This window comes from Mesocricetus auratus, unplaced genomic scaffold (genome assembly GCF_017639785.1).
Source record: "Mesocricetus auratus isolate SY011 unplaced genomic scaffold, BCM_Maur_2.0 Super-Scaffold_4256, whole genome shotgun sequence".
Classification (NCBI taxonomy): domain Eukaryota; kingdom Metazoa; phylum Chordata; class Mammalia; order Rodentia; family Cricetidae; genus Mesocricetus; species Mesocricetus auratus.
In genome coordinates, this window is record NW_024429182.1 from 21,192,491 (window position 1) to 21,212,855 (window position 20,365).

Genomic DNA, 20,365 nt, shown 5'->3' on the forward strand with positions numbered 1-20,365 from the left:
GAAATGTCTGACAAAGGAGAGGTTCACAGATCAGCCTAAGGTGCCTGGAGTCCTCCTGATTGCAGGGGTGAGTCATCACTGCAAACTGTTCCAGGATTCAGTGTGTACAGGAAGTGCGCACAGTACTGAAGCACCAGTGAGGTTCAGGGTGCACGCTTCCTGCTTCCTACCAAGGACGGCAGTGGAGTAGCTGGCAACACCAGAGATTGTGTTGATTGGAAGGCCGGGCTTGTTGAGGGTCTGTTCTCCTTTCCTGGTGAGTGTCTGGACACCAGGTGTATCACTTCCTGGTCCCTCCCTTCCTCCTGCTTTCTGGTGCAAGCCCTCTCCCTATGGACATGTGAGAGCCATGGTCTATTTGGTCTGTTTGAAAATTAATGGTGTCTGGAAGGGCAGTTGCATACACACATCCATTGCAGCCTCTCACTTCACCCAAGGCTGCTCTGGGGATGGGTCCTTCATAAAGGGCCTTGTCCTCTTGGGGCCTGTTTGGCTGACAGACAAGCTAAAGATGGAAAGGACTTACTTCGTCATCTGTTCTCTAGAGGCCCTGTCAGGACATGACCTCAGGCTGTGTCACTCGTTTGGGTAAATGCATTCCAGTATCAAGAAACTTGCCAGCCACTCTTCCCCTTGATGAACCCCAAGTTCCGTTTGTACTTTTTTGTTGGCCTGAGGGACTTGGTTGAGCGTCTGACCAGTAAACAGAATATTAAGTGAAAAGACAGTCCAAGACGCGGTGGTCATTTACTCCTTCTTTTAAATATGTAGTATCCAACAGTGTGCTAAGTGCCACGGGGAGCCGAAAGGCGTGGACGTCCCTGCAGACATCCTCTACCTCTCGGGCAAGGCTTTCCTCCCAGGCTCAGAAGGCTTCCTAGTGAATGGCCGTGCAGACAACAGGCAGCTTCATCCTCCAGAGTCGCCCAGCTCTTGTGTCTGGATGTGCCTACAGCACTAGGCCCTACAGTCAGGGACCACAACACTTGATATATGGAATGTGCTCTGTAAACATCTGTCGAATAAAGGAAAATATAAAAGATAACTGAGCAGAACCTGGAGAGTTTATGCTATTGACTGTGGAGCCAGCCCTGTTCAAAAGAGAGATACCATGTATCCTGGAAGTTCAGGATGGGAAGACATAGTAAGTGCAGGGGGAGGAAGGTGATTGTAAGTTGCATTTGTTGTGGGTTTTAAGGAATAGGGAGTTTTCCCACAGATACAGTGGGAAGGTGATTGAAGGCCCAGAGGTGGGAAGTACAAAATGTGTATTGACGAAGGGTATGTTCCTAGATTCAGCAAGCTTTGGGTGTGCCTACAGATCAATACATCAGTGGCATCTGCCAAGGAGACTGGGACCAGCTTGGCCTATGCCTGTCTGTGCCTCCAGCATTTTCCATACCTTTTAACAGCATGGAAGTCATCTTCCTTGCTGTTCCTTGACCATTGTCAGTCAGTCCCTGCTCTTCTGCTTTCCTTCCTCTGGTCACCTGCCCCCATCCCAACCGTTCAGATGTGTGACCTCCTGCAGAAGATGCTCTGATGTCTCAGTCATCTCTACTGTCAGAATGATTTTACTTGGGGCCGGCTGCTTATGTTTTCAGGTTTCTTTTCTCTGAACAACAGAAGGGATAAATCAGTGCCAGGGTGCCCAGGGGAAGCAAGGAAGAGCATTGGTCTCCAGGTTCTAGCTCTGGCTCTGCCATCTGAGTGTCTATGATGAGTCACATCTCCTTCCCAGCAACTTCCTTGTCCATAAACAAAAGATGTTTACGTGGGAGCTGAACTTCCTTTCAGCTGTGGTTCTCTGTGATGGGGTCCCATGTGAGCTCCAGTTGAAATGAGAAAGGACACATATTATAGATGTGCAGAGCGTCACCGCTGAAAAACAAGACTTGCTGGTCTTGAGTGACAACTTTGTTGACTGGACAAAAAAATGCTCAGGAGGTCAGGGTTGACTGGCATGCTTTTGGGATTCTCGTTGGCATAATTTTGGCTAATATCATGTAGAACAACCAATCAAAGGTGGGGATCGTGTGGGAAATCTTGGTCATTCGCATTGTCTCTCCCCAAGGGAGAAGCGATTTGCTTACTGGAGTTTAGGTTTGTGTGTAAGAGTGCTTGATGTTTGTGAAAGGCCTCATCAAATTTCTTTATTAAACCCCGAATTCCTGTGATTCCAGAAGAGAAGAGCAACTTAGGTGGAGACAGAAAGATGTGCTATGGTAACCACGGAGAAATTAAGTCAGTTCCCAGAAAGCTAAGAACAAAGGCAAGGACCTGGCTGGAGAATGGCAATCAGAAATGGACGGGAAACACGAGATGTAACTTGTAATAGCAAAGGGGAAGTTAGAAACATTAAGGTTATACACACACACACACACACACACACACACACACACACACACACACACACACAGAAATACTAAGATGTTCAAAGATGGGAAATGTTTTCCTTTGACTCATTCAGAAGGGAAATTTCTAAGCACACCCAGTGAGTGTTAACGGTTTATGAGAAGAGGAGACATGGACACTGTTAACAAAATAACCTGCAAGTGTTCTCTCACCAAGACCAGAAGCTTCAGTGTTCACCCCTACCTGGTGCTCAAAGAAATGGGGTGCCGCTGTAGAAATCCAGGTGCCGGCCTCAGGGTTCTGGAGAGGTGACCTTTCCCCAGCACTCCCAGCGTTGACTGGCTCAGTGATTGTGAAGTCTCCCCCTGGCAAGGCACCTGAAAGATGAGTAGGGGGTGAATGTGCGTAACTTAAGAGTCCAGGAAACAGATGGCCAGATGGACTGGAGATAGCACACTTACCACAGGCCACATAATTGGGACTCAGCGCAGGCAGCAGCTCTTGTGTGATACTGGGGAAACAAGAACCAAGCAAAGATGCCTTTCCACCCAAGAGAGGGTGGTGGCTGGGGGTGCGAGGGAAAGGGAGGGGAGGGAGACACATTTTGTTTGGGTTGTATCATTTAAGAATTTAGGAATTTAGGGGCCAGCAAGATGCCTTAGTGGGCAATAAAGGCATGTGCCATGAAGCCTGATGAGCTGAGTTTGATCCCCAGGACCCACGTGGTGGAAGGAGAGAGCATGTCCTGTTTTACATGCATAGTACGGTGCATGCAGTCTCCTCAACCAATGTAATCTTAATTTAAAAAAAATAGAAAGCACGGGATTTGTCTTTGACACATCAATGCCTCTCTGTATTCTCTTTTGTTGTGAAGAAAAAAGAATGAGGTACCCTGGGATTGCTTTCCGGGCCTGAGCAATATCCCTGCGCCTGAGCAATATCCCTGCCATCTCCCCTAGTAGGACAGAACTGGGGAAGGTAGGCTTAGTTTGCCAACAGAAGGCTGAGTGTTGCTGAGCATTAGAAACAAACTACAATGAAGTCCACGAGGAGCCCAAGGAATTGTCAGTAACTAGCTTTTTATTTGAATTGCCATTTTTTCCTCATTGGATGCTGTAGGAGAACTCCATGAAGCCAGCGGCCTCTCTGCTGGTTCTCTGAAGGTCTCCTGGAACAGAAACACAGGAGCCTGAGTCGTCCAGGCCTCCCCACTCCACTGGCAGAATTGCCCATGTCCCGTGAATGGTCAGTCTGTGTCAGTGTCTTTGAACAGCACCTCACTTCCCGCATTCTAGAGGCTGTGATCTAATAAGCAGAGGAGCTGCCCCCTTTGAGCCTTATCAGTGCTACCCGTTCCTAATTATTAATTCATAAGGTGTGCACACCCCAACCGTAGAGCTAGGGCCAAAAAGGACATTATGAATCATGCACAACCTGATTGTATATTTTGGATTTGAAATCTTTGCTCAGAAGAGGGTCAGTATCAGAGCCTGTCTGGGAGCTCAGGTTGTTCATTGTCCCATTAGGAGGCCAGTGTAGGTGCCATTGTGGGGTGGAGTCTGAGGAGGCACAGACCATTAAGTAACTAGAGCAATGCTGTCTCAGAGACCCATGTCCAGTGGCCTGTCAATAGAACAGCAGATTCCTGATGTTCATGTGGGGACCGGGAGCACACAGAGACCGGGTATCTCTCCCGTCTCCTCCTCCAGGGTTCTCTGGTGTGTGTAGCTTATTTTGGACTTCAGCCTTTAACACATCCCCAGAGCTGGAACAGGGTGCTTAGCAACTGCAGGAGCACCAGGTGCTCCCTGGGTCCAGAGGGAAGCTAAGGTCGGGTTTCTGACAGACTACCAGTTGAAGACTGGCGACAGGGAAGCAGAGCAAGGACACCCAGCATTCTTGGGGACAGTGGAAAGAGCACCCTAGCTCGGAGGCAGTGTGTGTGAGTCCAGACAAAGCAGTTTCTGGATCCGCAGCTAGCTCCTGCTTACAATTGGTGGGGAGGTGAGGGGGGCAGTGTGTGCTTGCTTGGGTGAGTGTATACACACTCACCTTGCACGTTGGACTGGTTGCTGTTTTCCCAAGCACATGGAAAGCTGGAATGTGGCTACAGGATCCAAGATGTGCATAGTATGAGCTAATACTATTTATTCTTAGCCCCAGCTGGGTCCTGACGAGACCTACTCTTAGGTTTAAGGAAGTGCTGGCTCTGAAGCACCGAAGGAGGGCGCTGCTGGGAAAAAGGGAATGCAGAGCACACATGCAGTTTAAAATTTCCTAGCAACCGAGCCGGGCATTGGTGGTGCACACCTTTAATCCCAGCACTTGGGAGGCAGAGACAGGCGGATCTTTGTGAGTTCGAGACCAGCCTGGTCTACAAGAGCTAGTTCCAGGACAGCCTCCAAAGCCACAGAGAAACCCTGTCTCAAAAAACCAAAAGAAAAAAAATTTTCCTAGCATCCACAGTGAAACAGAATGAGTGAATTAATTTTAGTAGCATAGACCATTTAACCTTATATACCCAAAAATTATCTAATGAGCTATTTTACATTGCTTCCTTGTTTTGAAACAAGTGTTTGGAAGCTGCTGTCTAGTTTGCATTCAGAGTACATTTCACTTCACACTTGTGTCTCCTGTGCCCACGGCCACTTGTGGCTGTTGGTGCCTCCCAGACAGCACAGGCTGAGCAGGAACTGCAAAGCTGGCAAGGGTTAGAAAGTGGAACAGCAAAAGTGAGACCATGTGCCTAGAGGGAAAAAATCCTCTGAGGGCAAACAGCCTTCCAAGAGAAGGGCTGCTCCGGGTAATGGGTATCAGTGGTTTCCAGCTGCATGGGAGCCCCGCCCCACCACAGGTTTACATTCCAGCTGTCTGAGATGCCTCATTAAATCCAAACAGGGAGAAACTGAATCTGACCATGTTTACCTTGACTACTTCCTTCATTTATCCAACACTAAGTGGGGGACCCCGTCCTCCCTACTTCTCAGGAATGGGGTTGTCTGGACTCCCCGGATGTTAAGGCTGGGATGGTGACTGTCATCCTTCGCTCCCTTCGGGTATGGCTAGAAACCAGAGGAGCTGCTAGCCGAGCGGCTGATAGCCCTCTCGCACTGTGATTCTGTCTTGTGTGGTCCACCATACCGCTTGCAGGAGGAAATGCCTTTGTGCATCTCGAGTAAAGCATTCAGGAAGAGAAGCCCATCCGTTGTTAGAAGAGATGAAATTTGGGTGTTGATAACATAATGTCAGCCATCTCAGCCTGACTGGAGGAGGTGGCTTAGGAGTCACAAAAGGGCTCGGCTCTTGTGTTCACAGCCTTTGCTTCCCTGTGCAAGGCCCTAGCCTTCATTGGGTCTTAAAGTTCTCTCTTCTGTCCTCTCCTAGCCAAAAGTAAGTAAAAGTAACAAGGGAAGTGTGAGCCATTGGAGCTTCCTGTGTTTATAAAATAGCAGCTCCACTCACATTCGGTTCCCAGATCCTCTTGGGAGCAGCACACTGTTTGCCAGGTGATTGCCTCCAGCCACCACTTTGGCACTGAGTTGATTGAAAGATGCCAGGAGCTTTTGTAAGCTATGGACACCATCCCAAGAGTTGTCTACATCTGGCCTGAGGTCATCAGGCCACTACCTGGAGTTTGGACTTTGTTTTTAATGAGAACTTTTGTTTTTCATGAGGTGTAACCCAGACCTGTCTGGGCACACTGAGGTCAGAGAATCTCTCTTGAGGTACTCTGCAACCATGCTTTCCACAGGCTGAGACCCAGAAGCGTCAGCACCAACATTTAGCAGGGGGCAGTGTCTGGGGCAGCCCAGATAACAAAGTCAGAGTCTGTGCTTCAGTAGGGTCCTGGATGATACCAGCATCCAGCAGGATTTTAGACACACCGCTTGCCAGCACCCTGACTAGTGGATGGAGATGATGCCGCCATCTCTCAGTCAGCCATTTCTGCTGTTGGATCACGCTTGCTTTAGAAAACTCCCTTCTGTCAAGTCATGATCTATCAGTAACACAAGTTAGCATCATCGTTCTAAATGCCCACATTGCAAGTGCTTGGAAATGTCCGTTTCTCTCCTCTTTTACGTGGAAGCCTTGGCGCAGAGGCGGGGTAGGTGGGTATTCTACAGTGAGGACATCGGCAGTGGAGATGAGCAAGAGGGGTGATGGAAGCTGAAAGAACAGCTAAGCAACTCACCTCTCCCAGCTGTGCTCCTGAGGTGTGCTCCCCCCTCCGAGCATGCTTTTTTAGGAGAAGGGTGTGGTCGTCACAGCTGGTAAGGACAGGTGGAAGGTGGCGGTATTGAAGGTGGAAGAGGCCAAGCAGGACAGTGGCAGAGGCTGGCCAGGAGACCACTGCACTGCTGTGTGACCTCACTGTCTCTCAGGCCCTCTCTCTGAAACAAGTGTGCTACACAAAAGGTTTCTAAGTGCCCTTCTGAAAGATGGCGGGGCCAGTTACAGTTACTACACATTATCTCCAGGGCATCTCCAAAGGGGGACTTCCAAGTGTTCGTTCAAAGAGACTTCCTAGAGCTTGGAATTGAACCTCTCTGGAGAAAGTGATTCCAAGCTGTCTTCCAACGGAGGCTTGACCTTCTCATTGGTGCCTGGCTTAAAAGGAAGGTCTACATGGCCTCAATTCCATATCAGCATATGTTCCCTGGGCTGGTGATGAATGTCCTTGCTATGACTCTGGGGACACGTTGCTCTGCATCTGGAAGCAAGTTGGAAACTCATTTCATACATCACCGGACTGTCATGTGCAGATTCCTTGAGGCTTGTAGTCTTGTTTGAGATGCCATCTATTGCCCAGGAATATCTCAGTAGTAGTATAGTCTTTGTGAATGCCGCCCTGTGGGTCCTGATAGTTCCACCATTGGCTCCCCATCAACCAAAACCTGAAACCACATTTGACACAGCTGCCCCTCCCTTGAAACTTGGTCCCTAAGATGGAAAGGCTCACAATGGTATTGGGTGGGCACAGCAGGTCTGTTCCTAAAGGCAGCCCTTCCCTGTGTCTCTCCTGCCGGTCTGATGACCCTGTTCTGTCATTGTCACCTACCGTGACCACGTTTCCCATTTCCCATTTCATTGTTGGATGCTTGCTTCTAACGCTGTGCATCTGCATTTTCTCCTGCGCATCTGCCATGTTGTCATGGAAACTCAGTGGCCACGGGTCACAGATATCTGGCGTCATCTGAATGTAGTGTGGTACGTGTATTTGCTCACGTTTTTTTTATTTTGAATCCTTTCAATGTGACATCTGCTAAAATGTCTCCCTTATGATTTGCTTGGTGATCACAGCCTTCTCATCATTCATTGAGCGCAGGACCTGATCTCACAGAATCTGAAAAGAACTATGTGGTAAGATGCCTGTTGAATAAGACTGTGGCTTTCCTAAAGGGAACACTTACTGACTGCAGCGTGTAGACCAGAGTAACGCCTGGTGAACATACTGCTATGGTTTTTACGAGCCCATGGCTGATGTAGTAGAGTCAGGGATTTGGCCACCCTCTATGCCACTAAAAGAGCGGAGGAATTTAGAGACGGTTCCACTCCGCCAGAAGGTGGGATTAAATAATGTGCTAGTGCATGACTGGGGGATTCGTTCTTGTATTTCTAGCCTGAGATTATTCCAGCTGTAACAGTTACTCACTAATTACAGGCTTTTATGCTGCTGCTGCTTAAAAATAGTCATACTAAATGCCAAATCCTCTATCTTACCTGTCTTTCCATGCTTACCTGGATCCCTTCTGCACTCCACTACTGGAATCTGTTTTGTTTTTGTTTTTTAACCTGGATCTTCAACTCTGTTTTCTCCCTGGACTTACGTGCTTCGTCTGGAATGTTACATCTCTTCCTCTCTCTCTTTTTTTTTTTTGTCCCCACATTGACTGTTTTATGGGGGTTTCTGGATATCGCGGGGCCACCTCACAGGAAGCGGTTTGCAATGAGATCATAAACATTGCCGAGAAATCTGTTCATTACTGCAGCACTGTCTCTCATCCCCTTGACTTCCATCACAAGGTACCCCCCTCTGACAGTAAATCATCTTTAATCGTTTCTCAGCAACCTCAAGCCCAGCAGCGGAGAGTCACCCCAGATAGGAGTCAGACCTCACAGGATTTGTAAGTACAGTCTGCGAACTTTGGTTCTTTTGTCGTTGGTGGACTTTCTGTTTTGGAAAATGATTGGCTGACTATGTCATAGCTGTTTGCGGGGAATGAGCTAATTGCTTACTGCCTCTTTGGGAATTTCTAGGGAAGGCCATGTTTCCTGTCATCCTATGAAGACAGGTGGTAGGTGAATAAAACAGGTCACGGGCTACTGGGAGAGAGTTTTGGGAAAAGCATTAATGACCATACAAGGGGAAATGAGAGTTGTGCTAACCAGTTTCAGTATCAGTGCTATGGAGAACAGAGAAAGAGAACAGTTACTTCTGAGCTGAAATGAATGAACAGTGTTGATTTATTTACTCATTCATTCAAAAATTTATTAGATATGTCCTGTGGTTTATACACATGGGAGAAAATTCTGTTCATAGAAGAACAGTGATTTGAACCAAGCTTCGAAAAAAAAGGCATGGAGTGGGTAGTGTTTGGGGACCCTGGAGGAGGCCTGTGTGACTACAGATGGTTCATGGAAGTGAAGGTGAAGACAGAGATGACAGTAAAGCTGTTAAGGTGGGACCAGGTTCTAGACTGCGGCTGACAGGTTTGGCTTTTATTCTGCAGACACCAGGGAGCCGCTGAAGGTTTTTAAAGTGAGGTGCATATTGATCATGTCTGTTCTAGAGAGATAACTGGCAACAGATGGAGGATGGGATTCAGAAACAAGGCACAAGGATGTTGGTCAGTATAAGTCAATCATGATAGTCTTAGCTAGAACGGGGTGAGCTGTTTGTAACCAAGGGAATATTTAAGATTACCAACAGAGAGACAGGGCAAAGAGTAATCGACAGTGGAGGAGAATAAGGAAGGGCAGCAGGGGCAGGCATAGGTCTAGGAGTGCTCTCTTCTGTAGAGTAGAGCCCTTAGCATCTGGCCAGCCATGCTGCCTGCCTCTGAGAGACCAGGAGTGAAAAATGAAAAAGGATCACCAGACATTTCTCTCTGGCAACTTGCAGAATGACTGGTGACTGTGTAGCAGTAGTGAATGTTCCATTAGACATGGCTGAAGAGTAAGTTTGATGATGCATGGGGTAGGGTGGGGTGAGGGACGCTGGAGACAGGGCAGAGTTTTAGGCATATTTGTGGCAAAGGAAGAGGTAACACAAATAAGAAACTGTAAGTGGAAGAAGAAAGTTCATCATGGCCAGGAGAAAGGGTACTTGCACACAATAACAGGGACAGGACAGCAAATAGAGACAGACTCCTGTCTGTCGGGGAGGAAGGTTAAGATCTTGTCATAGCAAGTTTCCATCTTAGAAAGTGGGGGCAAGAGTACGAAGACTCTGTTGAGAACCAGCAAAGTTCCTGGGGACATTAGAGCTAAGTGGGACCAAGGCCAGAAGGGTATAGATTTTCTCCAGTGTATCTCCATCATTTGCCTACAGACAAGCAGAGTTATTTTCCAGAACATAAACTAGTGAAGCAGCCATTGTGAAAATTAAGGGGGATGGGAAGTTTAAGATGTTAGTGAGGGTATGTATTAGATAGCAAGCTGTAGGAATCAAAGTTAGGTAGAAATACATCCAGAACTGTGAGAAAAAGGTATCCACTTACCAACTTGTCTCCATCTCTTAATTCCGCACTAGAGACCTTCCCTCTGTCAACCAGATCCTTCCACCAAAGTCTCAACACACTGGGAAAAGTAGTGAAAACAGGTGTCCTGTGTGTGTGTCACTCAGCCCAAACAAGCCTGTTGCTTCTGGAAGCCAATGCCACACTCTTGTTTCTAGTTCCTCTTACTCCACATTGAAATCCACTGACATTACTGGAGATGGCATTTGATTGACTCATCTGTAAAATTCTGGTGCTACTGTGGTGTTTTAAAATGATGAATAGTCTGAATGGTAGCATCAGTACATAGTAGAGCGCCTGTAAGCGTTTGGCAAGGGAATGCGTGAGAACAAAGCTCTCCCTTGATGCTAAAGCTGATGTCAGTTTCACAACGAGCTTCAGTGTTAACAGAACACAGAGCTGTGCAAGCCAGATGTCCTAGACCAAAGAACAAGTCAATAAAAACCTTATCTCCAACTCTCATTGGGGTAACACAGAATTTAAAAACTTTTGGGGTCTTCAGGAAAGGAGCCCCACACTTTGAAACTCTCAAGAAAGTTTTGTTAAACAGAGAGACAAGGGGAATGTGCTATATTACTGTTATTAATTATTATTGTTTTGCCTTTGTTTTTAAGACAAAGTCTTACTCTGTAGACCACAATCTCAGTATGTAGCACAGTGTCTTTGGACTCAGTGACAGTCTTCCTGTCCCAGCCTCCTTCATGCTCAGATAATGAGCCATTGCACCTGACTGAAAATATACTTTTTAATACATTTTCACACCTGTCTGTGCCCGTTGCCTGCTTTTATAGTTACCTTTTGTTCTCTAATGTCTATGACCAGAATTTAATGCTCCTGGAACTAAATAACTGCCAATTGTTCTTAATAATTTACCTATATCGTCCTATTATAAAAAAGGGTGTGGTTGACTTTGAAGGCAGTAAAGTGAATAGAGGGGGATGCAGATAATAAAGGTTTGCCATTGTAATGGGTGAAAACTATAAATAAGATTAATGATTAATTGTTAGTGATATTCAGGAATTCCCCGCCCTTGTCAGTCTTAATTGATTTAATGTTTTTCTTGAAATGCTAAACTGCTAGAGAAATAATCAAACATTTTCTTCATCAGATAGGAAACATCATGTAAATGTTGGGTTCACAGTACTGGGATTTATAAATGGCTGTTAAATCCTGTCAGCAACTAAGCCACTCACTGACCCTTTTTCTGGTTTGTAGGTGTAGCTACCAAGCATTATATAGCTATGTGCCGCAGAACGATGATGAGTTGGAACTCCGAGATGGAGACATTGTTGATGTCATGGAAAAATGTGACGATGGATGGTTTGTTGGTAAGAATCCCATCATGGTTTTCTTCCTAGTGGTTTATTGAAGGACTAGGAACGGTGGGACATGTAAAATGCAGCGTTCTTTGCATAGAAAGCGATCTCTCAGCCTCTGTAGGAGTGCTGGACCACTCCTTCTTAAGGTAGTATGAATGTTACAGAGTATGACCTGAAGCCCAGATAGGCCAGTGTCTATGACACAAGACAGCAGGTGTCAAATTCATCATGACTGCTAATTGGGTTCAGTTTGTATGTGTATTGTCTGTATGGTGAACATTCACAGATTGTATTTTTAAAGCTCTTAAGAAATATTTGATTAAGACTTGGTCTCCACCATGATGTTCAAGCACATGTGTGGATGTTCCTAGGACACTTTTATTTACTCTAGGCTTTTAATAATTTGAACAAAAGCAACCAGCTCTAATAACAAAGGGCATACAGTTCAATAGCATAACATTTGCTTAAAGCATGGGGTCCTGGGCTTGCTTCCCAGGACCACACAGAGGGAGGGAGGGAGGGAGGCAGGCAGGGAGGGAGGGAGACAGAGACAGAGATAGAGACAGAGAGAAACAATGTAAGATTTGCCTTTCCAGGAAAGGGAGAGAAAGACCAATGTCTATAGAGATTCTGCTGCAAACCTGGTAAACATGATACACTTTCACTGACTTCTCTCACAACACCTGCAAGACTAGCAAATTCACAAAGTGAGGGCAACAGGATTTAATAGCTATCACAAGGGCACTCTGATAACAAATGCAGACCGCCCGCTACTTCCCAGCCTGCATCATTTCTGTTTGGGCCGTTGGTGCCCTGGGAACCACTGATTGACTCTCGCCTTCAGTCTCCCCTTTCTTTCCAACCCCAGCTCTTGTCTGATGTCTCTGGAAGAAACTTGCTAAAGCATGTTCAAACTGGAGTGGTCAGTGCCACATAAACAGGAAGACGGGTTGGAAGACAGAAAATGCTTGTCCTCCTAGAAGCCAGGCCTCCCTGTGGGCTCTTTACAAAAGCAAGTCTTATCAGGAACCAGAGACCACAGGGCATACTGCAGTCCCATAGAAGTAGTAGGCATGGCAAGTGCAAAATTCTAACTTTTAGAGGGTTCACATTGAAAAAGTAAAGAGGAACCCATAAAATTAGTTTTGATGTTTTATGAGCCTGAAGTATCTGGATATTATGTTTTGAGCACATTAACAATGTTAGTGATATATTTTATATTGTTTTCATTCTGAGACCTTGGAAGCTCATTCCAAATTCTCAATAGCTCAATTCTTAATTACTGTGTGTGGATGTCCTACTAAAGAGTGATGCTGAGGCAGGAGGATGTCATATTCTAGGCAAGCTTCTAGGCAAGGATGTCGTGTTCTACAGCAAGACTACATCTCAAAAAGGGGGGGAGGGGAAGACAGAGAGGAAGAGGAAGAGGTTGAGAATGAGTTTGCTGTTAAGCTCCTCTAAGAGTGCTTCAATTCCCAGCCCATAGGGAAGGGACACTAGTCTTCTGTGAAGGCAGGTGTCCTGGTTGAAACAACTACATTGGGGTGAGTTACCTTCCTTGCACACCTCAGTTATTTTCAGAAGTGACTGAGTACAGATTTAGCAGTCTAGCATTCCTAATCAGTGATGGCAGAGTGTTGGGAAGAACAGTGAAACTGGGCGTCAGGAGACCTGGGTTCAGATTCTGCCTCCAGCTTCGGTTAAGCTCAGGGACCTGAGAAATATTACTTAAACTCTGGGTCACTCATCTGAGAAGTGTATCTTGCTTGCCCTTCCTACCCTCCATCATTTCATAGCCCAAGTGACGTAGCTATGGAAACCCCAGTATGGGATTGTTACCAAGGGATGGTTCAGAATCTCCAGCATTCTCTCTGATCTCCATGTGTCTTCTCATTTTGTGTCTGTTTTTGTTTGCTTGTTTCTTACAGGCACTTCGAGAAGGACGAGGCAGTTTGGTACTTTTCCAGGCAACTATGTAAAACCTTTATATCTATAAGAAGACTGAAAACCACAGAGATTATTTTTCTCAGAGGATGCAGCATCATTCATGAACTGGTCTCTTTATTTAAGTATTGAGTCAGTAGGAAAATTAATGCAGTTGGTAAAGAATTCAAAAAGAGGAACAAAGAAGTGTGTTTAAAACCCACTATGTATCAGGGCTTAACTGTGTGCTGAGGTAACCGGTATTTACATGGCTGCTTCTGGGAGCTGCTCTAGCCCCTACTGCTTGGGTAATCTGATCTGGAGTAGTGTCCACAGCAGCATTAGCCAAAAATGTGCTCAGTCTTTACCCACTCTTTACCATTTCAAAGGGGCCCCCTGGGGCCAGATAGGTCAATCCTCAGCCATGCTCCACAGGCCCCAAGTCTGAGCATCGCTGCCCATCCCTGCCTCTATCCATGGCTGTCCCAGAGCCAGCAGACCCCCAGTGCTGCTAGAGGCTGGTCTGGATTCTGAGGTTCCTTTCAGCACCATGACTCCAGGTAAAGAAATGGAGGCAGACTGGGTGTCCTGGAATTGAGCCTGCTGGGTGACATTGTACTTGACTTCCCTGATACTCAGAAAAGCATGCCATATTTATCCTGATCTTGGAAGCAGGTGGCCAGGCAGATGGGTTACATTTGTGTTTCCATGTGACTAAGCCAGTCACCTTGGGGCTCCAGAGGTGACTTGGATTAGACTCCTTTCCTGGTCACCATCCCTGGCTGGGCAGGGTTGGATGCACTTTTCTTCTCCCCTTTAGTGTGGACTTGATACGCCTGAGCCCACAGAATCCAGACTGGTCTTTAGTAGTCCTCTTAGCATGTGCAGATGCTAGCTGGCTGCTGGGGTACCATGGTAAGGCCCTCTCAGATCTGGGAGGGGCTCCTGTGGAGGAGGTCAAAGACCATTCTGAATGTTGTCCCCTCCTCCCCACCACCCCAGGCCGGGGAGTCCTGATGCAGATGCTGAGGTCCCACTCAGAGCTGAGGTATCAAACACTGCCTTGGGTATGAAGCAGCAATGTTGCTCCTCCTGATGGCAACCAGGAGTCTGTCCTGTGAGCCCTGGTTGTGAGGAGGGGACCCCTTTGACGCCTGGGTGTGAATTACCACTCTGATTGTCTGTTAGATCCCTAATTGACACAAAGATAAGTGTGGCTTCTTCCCAGAGCTGAGTCTGCCAGGGGTTCAGCTGAGTGGATGGCATAGGAAAAGAGACCCAATCTAGAGAGACTGTGATATGTGCAGAGGGTGTGAGAAGGGATGCGTTTCTCTGGGGGGAAGGGGAGCACCCTAGAAGGCATTGTCAGGTTTTCATTTCCCTCAGCTCACTTCTGAACAATGAGGATGCTTGGAGAACCTTTGTCTGAGGGTAGTTTATGTCTGGGAATACTTGGAATTTTTCCAGAGTCTCATCTTCTTATTCTACCCACACATACATGTACAAGGTCATGAACATCAGGAATTGTAGGTGATAGGGGTATATACTGGAACCCCTGGTTCTCTGCGTGTGGCTCCGAACCACGCTAACCACTGTCCTTTCCAAGTCGGCAGCATTGTCTTGAGTGACTGCTACCTCAGATGGCATAGGATCCTACCCACCCGTCAGCCACAGTTCTCCAAGGAGGCTCTCGGGAAAGAAACTGCCACTGATTGAGTCATGCTGAAAGATAAATGGCGGATAGGAGGAATGCATTGTAACTTCCAGGAGACATCATTTTTAACTGACAGCAGAGCCTTTAATCCCAAGGGAAAAGGGTGTGGGACTAACTGAGGGCACAGAAGCTTCTTGGGCAGAAAAGACCTGATGATTCTATGACCTGTTGCTCTGGAAGCTGCTTCACTCGCCGATAGCTTTCTTGCTTTCTCTCTTCCTTCCTTCCTTCCTGCCTTTCTTCCTTTCTTCCTTTCTCTGCCCCTCTCAAAGGGAATCTAGCAAAATAAATAAATAAATAATTGCACATGTGCATTTTTGCCCATTTGGAATGCAGCCCTTGCTCTCTCCTAGACGCCAGTCATGAATAGTGCAGTTGTATTTAAATTTCCTCAGGGGTGCTTTCTGATTAAGTAGATAATTTCAAACACCCCTTTAAATACAGCTAGAAAATAAAGCCATTTTGTAAAAGCCACATTTGCATCCAGTGCCAGCCTCACACAGAGTGTCTCCCCAAATCCAGGTGTGCCCATCTTTAACAAGATCTCTCCAGCTTCCTACGTATGACAGAAACACAGAGCGAAGATTTCCAACTACTCCTTTGTCTTCAGACCTTTAGTAATATAAAGTACTATTTTTATGCTGAAACGTTTATACAGGGTTAGTAACAGCAAGCGCAACTTACTGGCGGCATGCCTCGCAACACGTTTTGATATATTAACCATGCTTCCAGGTACAGGCACGCTCCAAGCTACTCACCTTTTGCAGTCTCTCTGGGATTGGTGAAAGAAAAAAAATCACATCACATGTTTGAGAAGTGGGACTGTAAATATGTAATGTATATTTAACTTTGTGTAGCCCATGTACCTACCTTGTATAGAAAAATAATTTTTAAAACTTGAGCAGAAAGGGGAGTAAAATAAGGAAGTCATGAAGGGTTGTTTTATTTTTTCCACTTTTATTTAAATGAAGGAATTTCAAATAATTCACCTGCAGACTTTTAGCACAAAAATAGTCATTGGAAATTGTTAGCATATACAATTGTTCTTTGGGGAAGAGAAGACAACTATAATATATCATTTACAGCTTTCTTTTTTGCAGTTCTATTTATCTGCAGTAGTACTAAATCCTATTGCTGGAATAGGTTACTACCAAAAAAAAGATTATATTCAGAAAAAAAAATAATTGACATATGTAACCTATTAAGGTATTGCATTTAAATTTCACACCAAGCGCATGTACTATGCAGACACAGATTTTTCTGTTCATTTATTTTTCTTTATCGCAGTGGATTGATTTGATAGACTTGTTGAATTACTACTTTGCTGTATATATTATTTAATAAACTTTATTCAGAATTGCGTGGCACCTCTGTGTTCTTGCCCTTCATTGGTTCTTCCTTCCTGCGGGGGAGGCCTCTCTGCCGCTTCTGACTCCCATGCCCGCCTCTCCATTCTTAAATCGCTGGCCGCCCGGTCTCTCCTCCTTTACCTTTTTCTCAGTAGCATGACGTTGATTAAAGTATGAATCTCAGAGCATGGGGAAATGCAATGTTTAGTATTTAAATATCAAGTGTGGCTACGAGTTTTCTGCTGCGGTGAGTCCTTGGGTTTTCTCCCCACATCAAGTGTATCAAAACACTCAGCCCCCATCCCAGCCCCTCCCCCTTCCGGGAGCACCCCTGCAGCCGCTGCATGGCCATGAGCTCCCACCTCACTCAGGCAGGGTTTGCTGTGCATACACAGGGGGTCCTTGAAGAGAGAAGCCTCAGACCTCCCTGCCCTTGCCCTGTCCTCTGCGTCCTCTGAGTAGTAGTTTGCAGCTGCTAGGCAGTGAGCTGGGGCCTCAGACAGGCCAAGAGAGGGTTGCCTTGGAGGGTCTGCTGGTCTCCAGCCTGGCACAGTTTCACAGGCGTTGCCAGCTCCTCTTGTGCCTCTATCCTGTCCAAATCCTTCATCTTCAAACTACATTTAGAACCCGACCACTTTTTTTTTTTTTTTGGTTGGTTTTTCAAGATAGGGTTTCTTAGTATTGCTTTGGAGCCTGTCCTGGAACTCACAGAGATCCACCTGCCTCTGCCTCTCGGGTGCTGGGATTAAAGGCTTGTGACACCAATGCCCAGCTTAGAACCCAGCCACTTCTACTTTCATAACCAAGCCATTTTCTCTTGCCCAGACCGTTGCTGGCCTGCTGGTTTCTCCCTTGCCTCCTCTCCCCCAGCCATGTCAGGGCAGCCAAAGCAAGCATTGTGAAATTGACTGTATACTCTCTTGGTTGTGGACTGAATCCACAAGCATTGATTGCCCTTACCTCTCCGTGCCCATACTGGTTTCCAGTGGCTTGCTTTCACTCTAGAATCCCTAGGTTCCCCAAATCATCCTGCACTCTCCTGCCTTAGACTATCATGCTCACTAGTCCTTTCCCCAAAAGCTGTCGGCCTCCTTCAGTCCTCTTCCTTTGGGCCTTCACTTTGATCTGCATGAGGCTTTCTCTGGTCACCTAGAATAGGGTGGGAACTATTGTCCCCACTCAGGCATTCTGTATTCTATATCTGTTGGTGAATATAGGTTTGTTTCTCTTAACATCCTACATACATGACTTCATGTAGTCTTCGGTTTTTCCTGCAATAAAGTTTGTGCATAGCTCCAAAATGTATGTACCCAGTTCTCTGCTGATGACACAGGTGTGTGAGATTTTTGCCAGCTTTTCACCACTGTGAAGGAACAATGATGTTGGGAGAAGAGTTGTTGACTCTGAGGAGGAATATTTCAAACCTTTAGAGGACGCCAAGTTGCCTTCCTAAGGTACCAGCTTCTTTCTCCTGCCAAGTCCAAGAGTGTAAAGAGAAGCTTTTTCTTTGCTAGCCGCTTTGGTTTATCCCCTGCCAGCTGCCTGGGCTCTGCCGCATTGTAGTCCCCAAATAAACACACAGGAGGCTGTATTAATTATGAAGCTGTTGGCCTTGCTTGTTTCTTACTGGCTAGCTCTGACTTAAGTAATTACCCCATAATTGTTAATCTAAGTATGTCTCTTACTGGAGAAGTTTCTGGGCTTCCTACCCCATGGCGTCACATGTCGACTCTCTTGTGTTTCTCCTTCCCAGAGTCCTCCTGGACTCCTAGTCCCACCTATCTAGATTCCTATTGGCTCAACAGTGCTTTATTGGCATAAGACTTCCCCAACACAAGAGAGTCTGTTTCCCACCTTCCAATTAAAAGCACAGCCTTCCTGAAGAGTTGTGGCTGGGATTTGGCCAGCCTGCCTGAAGTGCTGCTAACTCTTTCTGAATCCTTACTGTGTTTCGCATCCCTTTGTTGCTTTCTCAGCACGTGCTGCCTCAGGGACTGATTCTTCACAACACAAGTATGGGCCAGAGAATCCCTGCTTTGAAGGCCTTTTACTGAGAAACCCAACACTATTGGCTTGTGTGGAGACATACCAAAGAGAGTTGGAAGTAGCCTCAGGCAGGAGTAAATCCAGGAACTCAAACTTTCTCTGCTGTATTTATCTTATTCTTGGCTCTATGGTCTTGTTTGACTACATTTTCGACTACTGAGTACAACCATGGGGTGCAGGCAGATCCAGCCTTGTTTATAGTTTTCTGACTCTGGATGCAAAGGCACTTCTGTCTGGCTTTCCCTGAAAAGAATTCCATAGTCTCTGGTAGGTTCCTCCTGGATTGTATTTTCTGATACATGTATCCTAGGCAGGCTTTGGATTCACTATATAGCAGAGGATGACATTGAATTTCTAATCCTTCTTCCAACTTCGGTATGCTGCGAGTATGTGCTGTGCTGGAGGTAGAACCTTGAGACCTTTATGCACGCTAAAGCAGACACTGTCAACTGAGTTCCATCCCTAGCCTGCCTCCTGGGTTTTATTCTCTGAAGTAATCACTTTGACCAGAAAAGACTGGCAGGTCCACTAAAAGCTCCTGTGACAAGAGACACAACAGGCTAGACTGGTACACTGCATTAAGAAAGAAGAGGATAGCTTTAACCCCAACACCTGGGAGGCAGAGGCAAGCGATCTCTGTGAGTTTAAAGCCAGCCTGGTTTACATAGTTCTGGGACAGCCAAGGCTATGTAATAGACCCTATCTCAAAACAACAACAATAACAACCAAAAAGTGGGGGGTTGGTGGGAGAGTGGGGGAGAGCTGGATGTCAATGGGCCCCTAGATGTGGGGAGCTGAGGATGTCCTGAGTGGATGTGTTTTGTTGACATCAGCACAGCCTCAGAGGACCCCAATGCCTCAGAACCATTGGAATGTCAAGGCCTTCCCCTGGTCCAACTATTGATGCTAAGTGGTGTGTGTGTGAAGTATCAGCCACGGCTTGTTCATCCCTGAGACTGCATCCTTACAGAGAACCCCATACTAAGGTTAGCTCACCAGGCTACTTCTGCCTGTCTCCATCAGTGCACATGGCCCACCCAGTCTAGCTTTTCTGGTCATGTGTCTGTCCGTTCTTCATGCTCAGTCACCCCACTTAGGTCAGTCCCTAAGTTCATGGCATCTAGCCTTGGAGAATTATTCAGCAATCTTTGGAAAGAATGAGCCACACTGTCCCGTTCCAGTGAGAGCTTCAGTGTAGCTAAGAGGAAACAATGCACTGAAGCTCTTAGATCCCAGACCTGGGAGGAACCCAGTGGAGGATGACATCCGTCCAATAGATGAAGCCAGCGTGATCACGAAGGCACAGCACAACACGCATCACATGCTAAATATAAAAGGACTCTGGAAGGGAGCAGAAATGTTTGGATGAGCTAGAAGTGTGTTTGTTTGCCAAGTCTTGGCACGTAGAAGTCAATGGATTTCAAGACAAATGGAAGACAGTAACTGCTTGATTCAGGTAGTTTGTAAAATTAGTGAGAAAATGGTTTGAGTTGGAAGAAGTTCTACACTGTCAGTGCTTTTATCTGTGTGCACATGCCCACGATACAGTTTAATTTATAAGTTAGGCACAGTAAATGACTGACAGTGGCTAATACAAACAGAACAATTACAGGTTGAGGCAGGAAAATTGGGAGTTCAAGGCCAGCTTTGGCTGCATAGCATTACCCCATGTCAAAAATAGTTATATGAGTGCGATCTCAGAATATCTTCTACTCTCCCTTCTTAACCAGAAGCAGCTGAAACAGTGGAAAGGGAAACCACAGATAACAGGATGGCCGCTATATCCAAATAGTTTTTAAGAGAAACTCAATAGCGGCAGAAAGGATGGCAAGGCAGATCTGAATGGCTACACAGCACTCGGTAAGTCTGTCCTCATGGACATCTGCTCTTCTGAGACCCTGGCTCTGCCTTTGTCCTCCC

The 20,365-nt window shown here is 46.3% G+C and overlaps 1 protein-coding gene and 1 long non-coding RNA gene across 52 annotated transcripts in view; one reads left to right on the forward strand and one right to left on the reverse strand.

Annotated features, from left to right (window-relative positions):
• Sorbs1 (sorbin and SH3 domain containing 1) overlaps positions 1-16,417 on the forward strand; it is a 224,215-nt gene extending 207,798 nt beyond the window's left edge. For 26 of the 50 annotated variants that reach the window (XM_040744762.1, XM_040744808.1, XM_040744816.1 and 23 more), the window contains 3 exons: positions 8,422-8,480; positions 11,310-11,422; positions 13,342-16,417. In XM_040744762.1, coding sequence (XP_040600696.1) covers positions 8,422-8,480; positions 11,310-11,422; positions 13,342-13,409 — 240 coding nt within the window. In that variant the 3' untranslated portion in view covers positions 13,410-16,417. Of the gene's footprint in view, positions 1-7,656; positions 7,717-8,289; positions 8,481-11,309; positions 11,423-13,341 lie in introns of all 50 variants that reach the window. The other 24 variants (XM_040744733.1, XM_040744828.1, XM_040744797.1 and 21 more) reach the window with 2 other exon arrangements.
• On the reverse strand, positions 724-10,398 carry LOC121140191. 2 transcript variants are annotated; one of them, XR_005876998.1, is made up of 3 exons: positions 10,077-10,398; positions 2,599-2,732; positions 724-1,015 (listed from the first exon to the last, which is right to left on the reverse strand). It is a non-coding gene; the product is annotated as an uncharacterized LOC121140191 (long non-coding RNA). The 2 variants fall into 2 exon arrangements; XR_005876999.1 differs by lacking the exon at positions 10,077-10,398 and having other exon boundaries at positions 2,599-2,762.
• Positions 16,418-20,365: the final 3,948 nt, after the last annotated feature.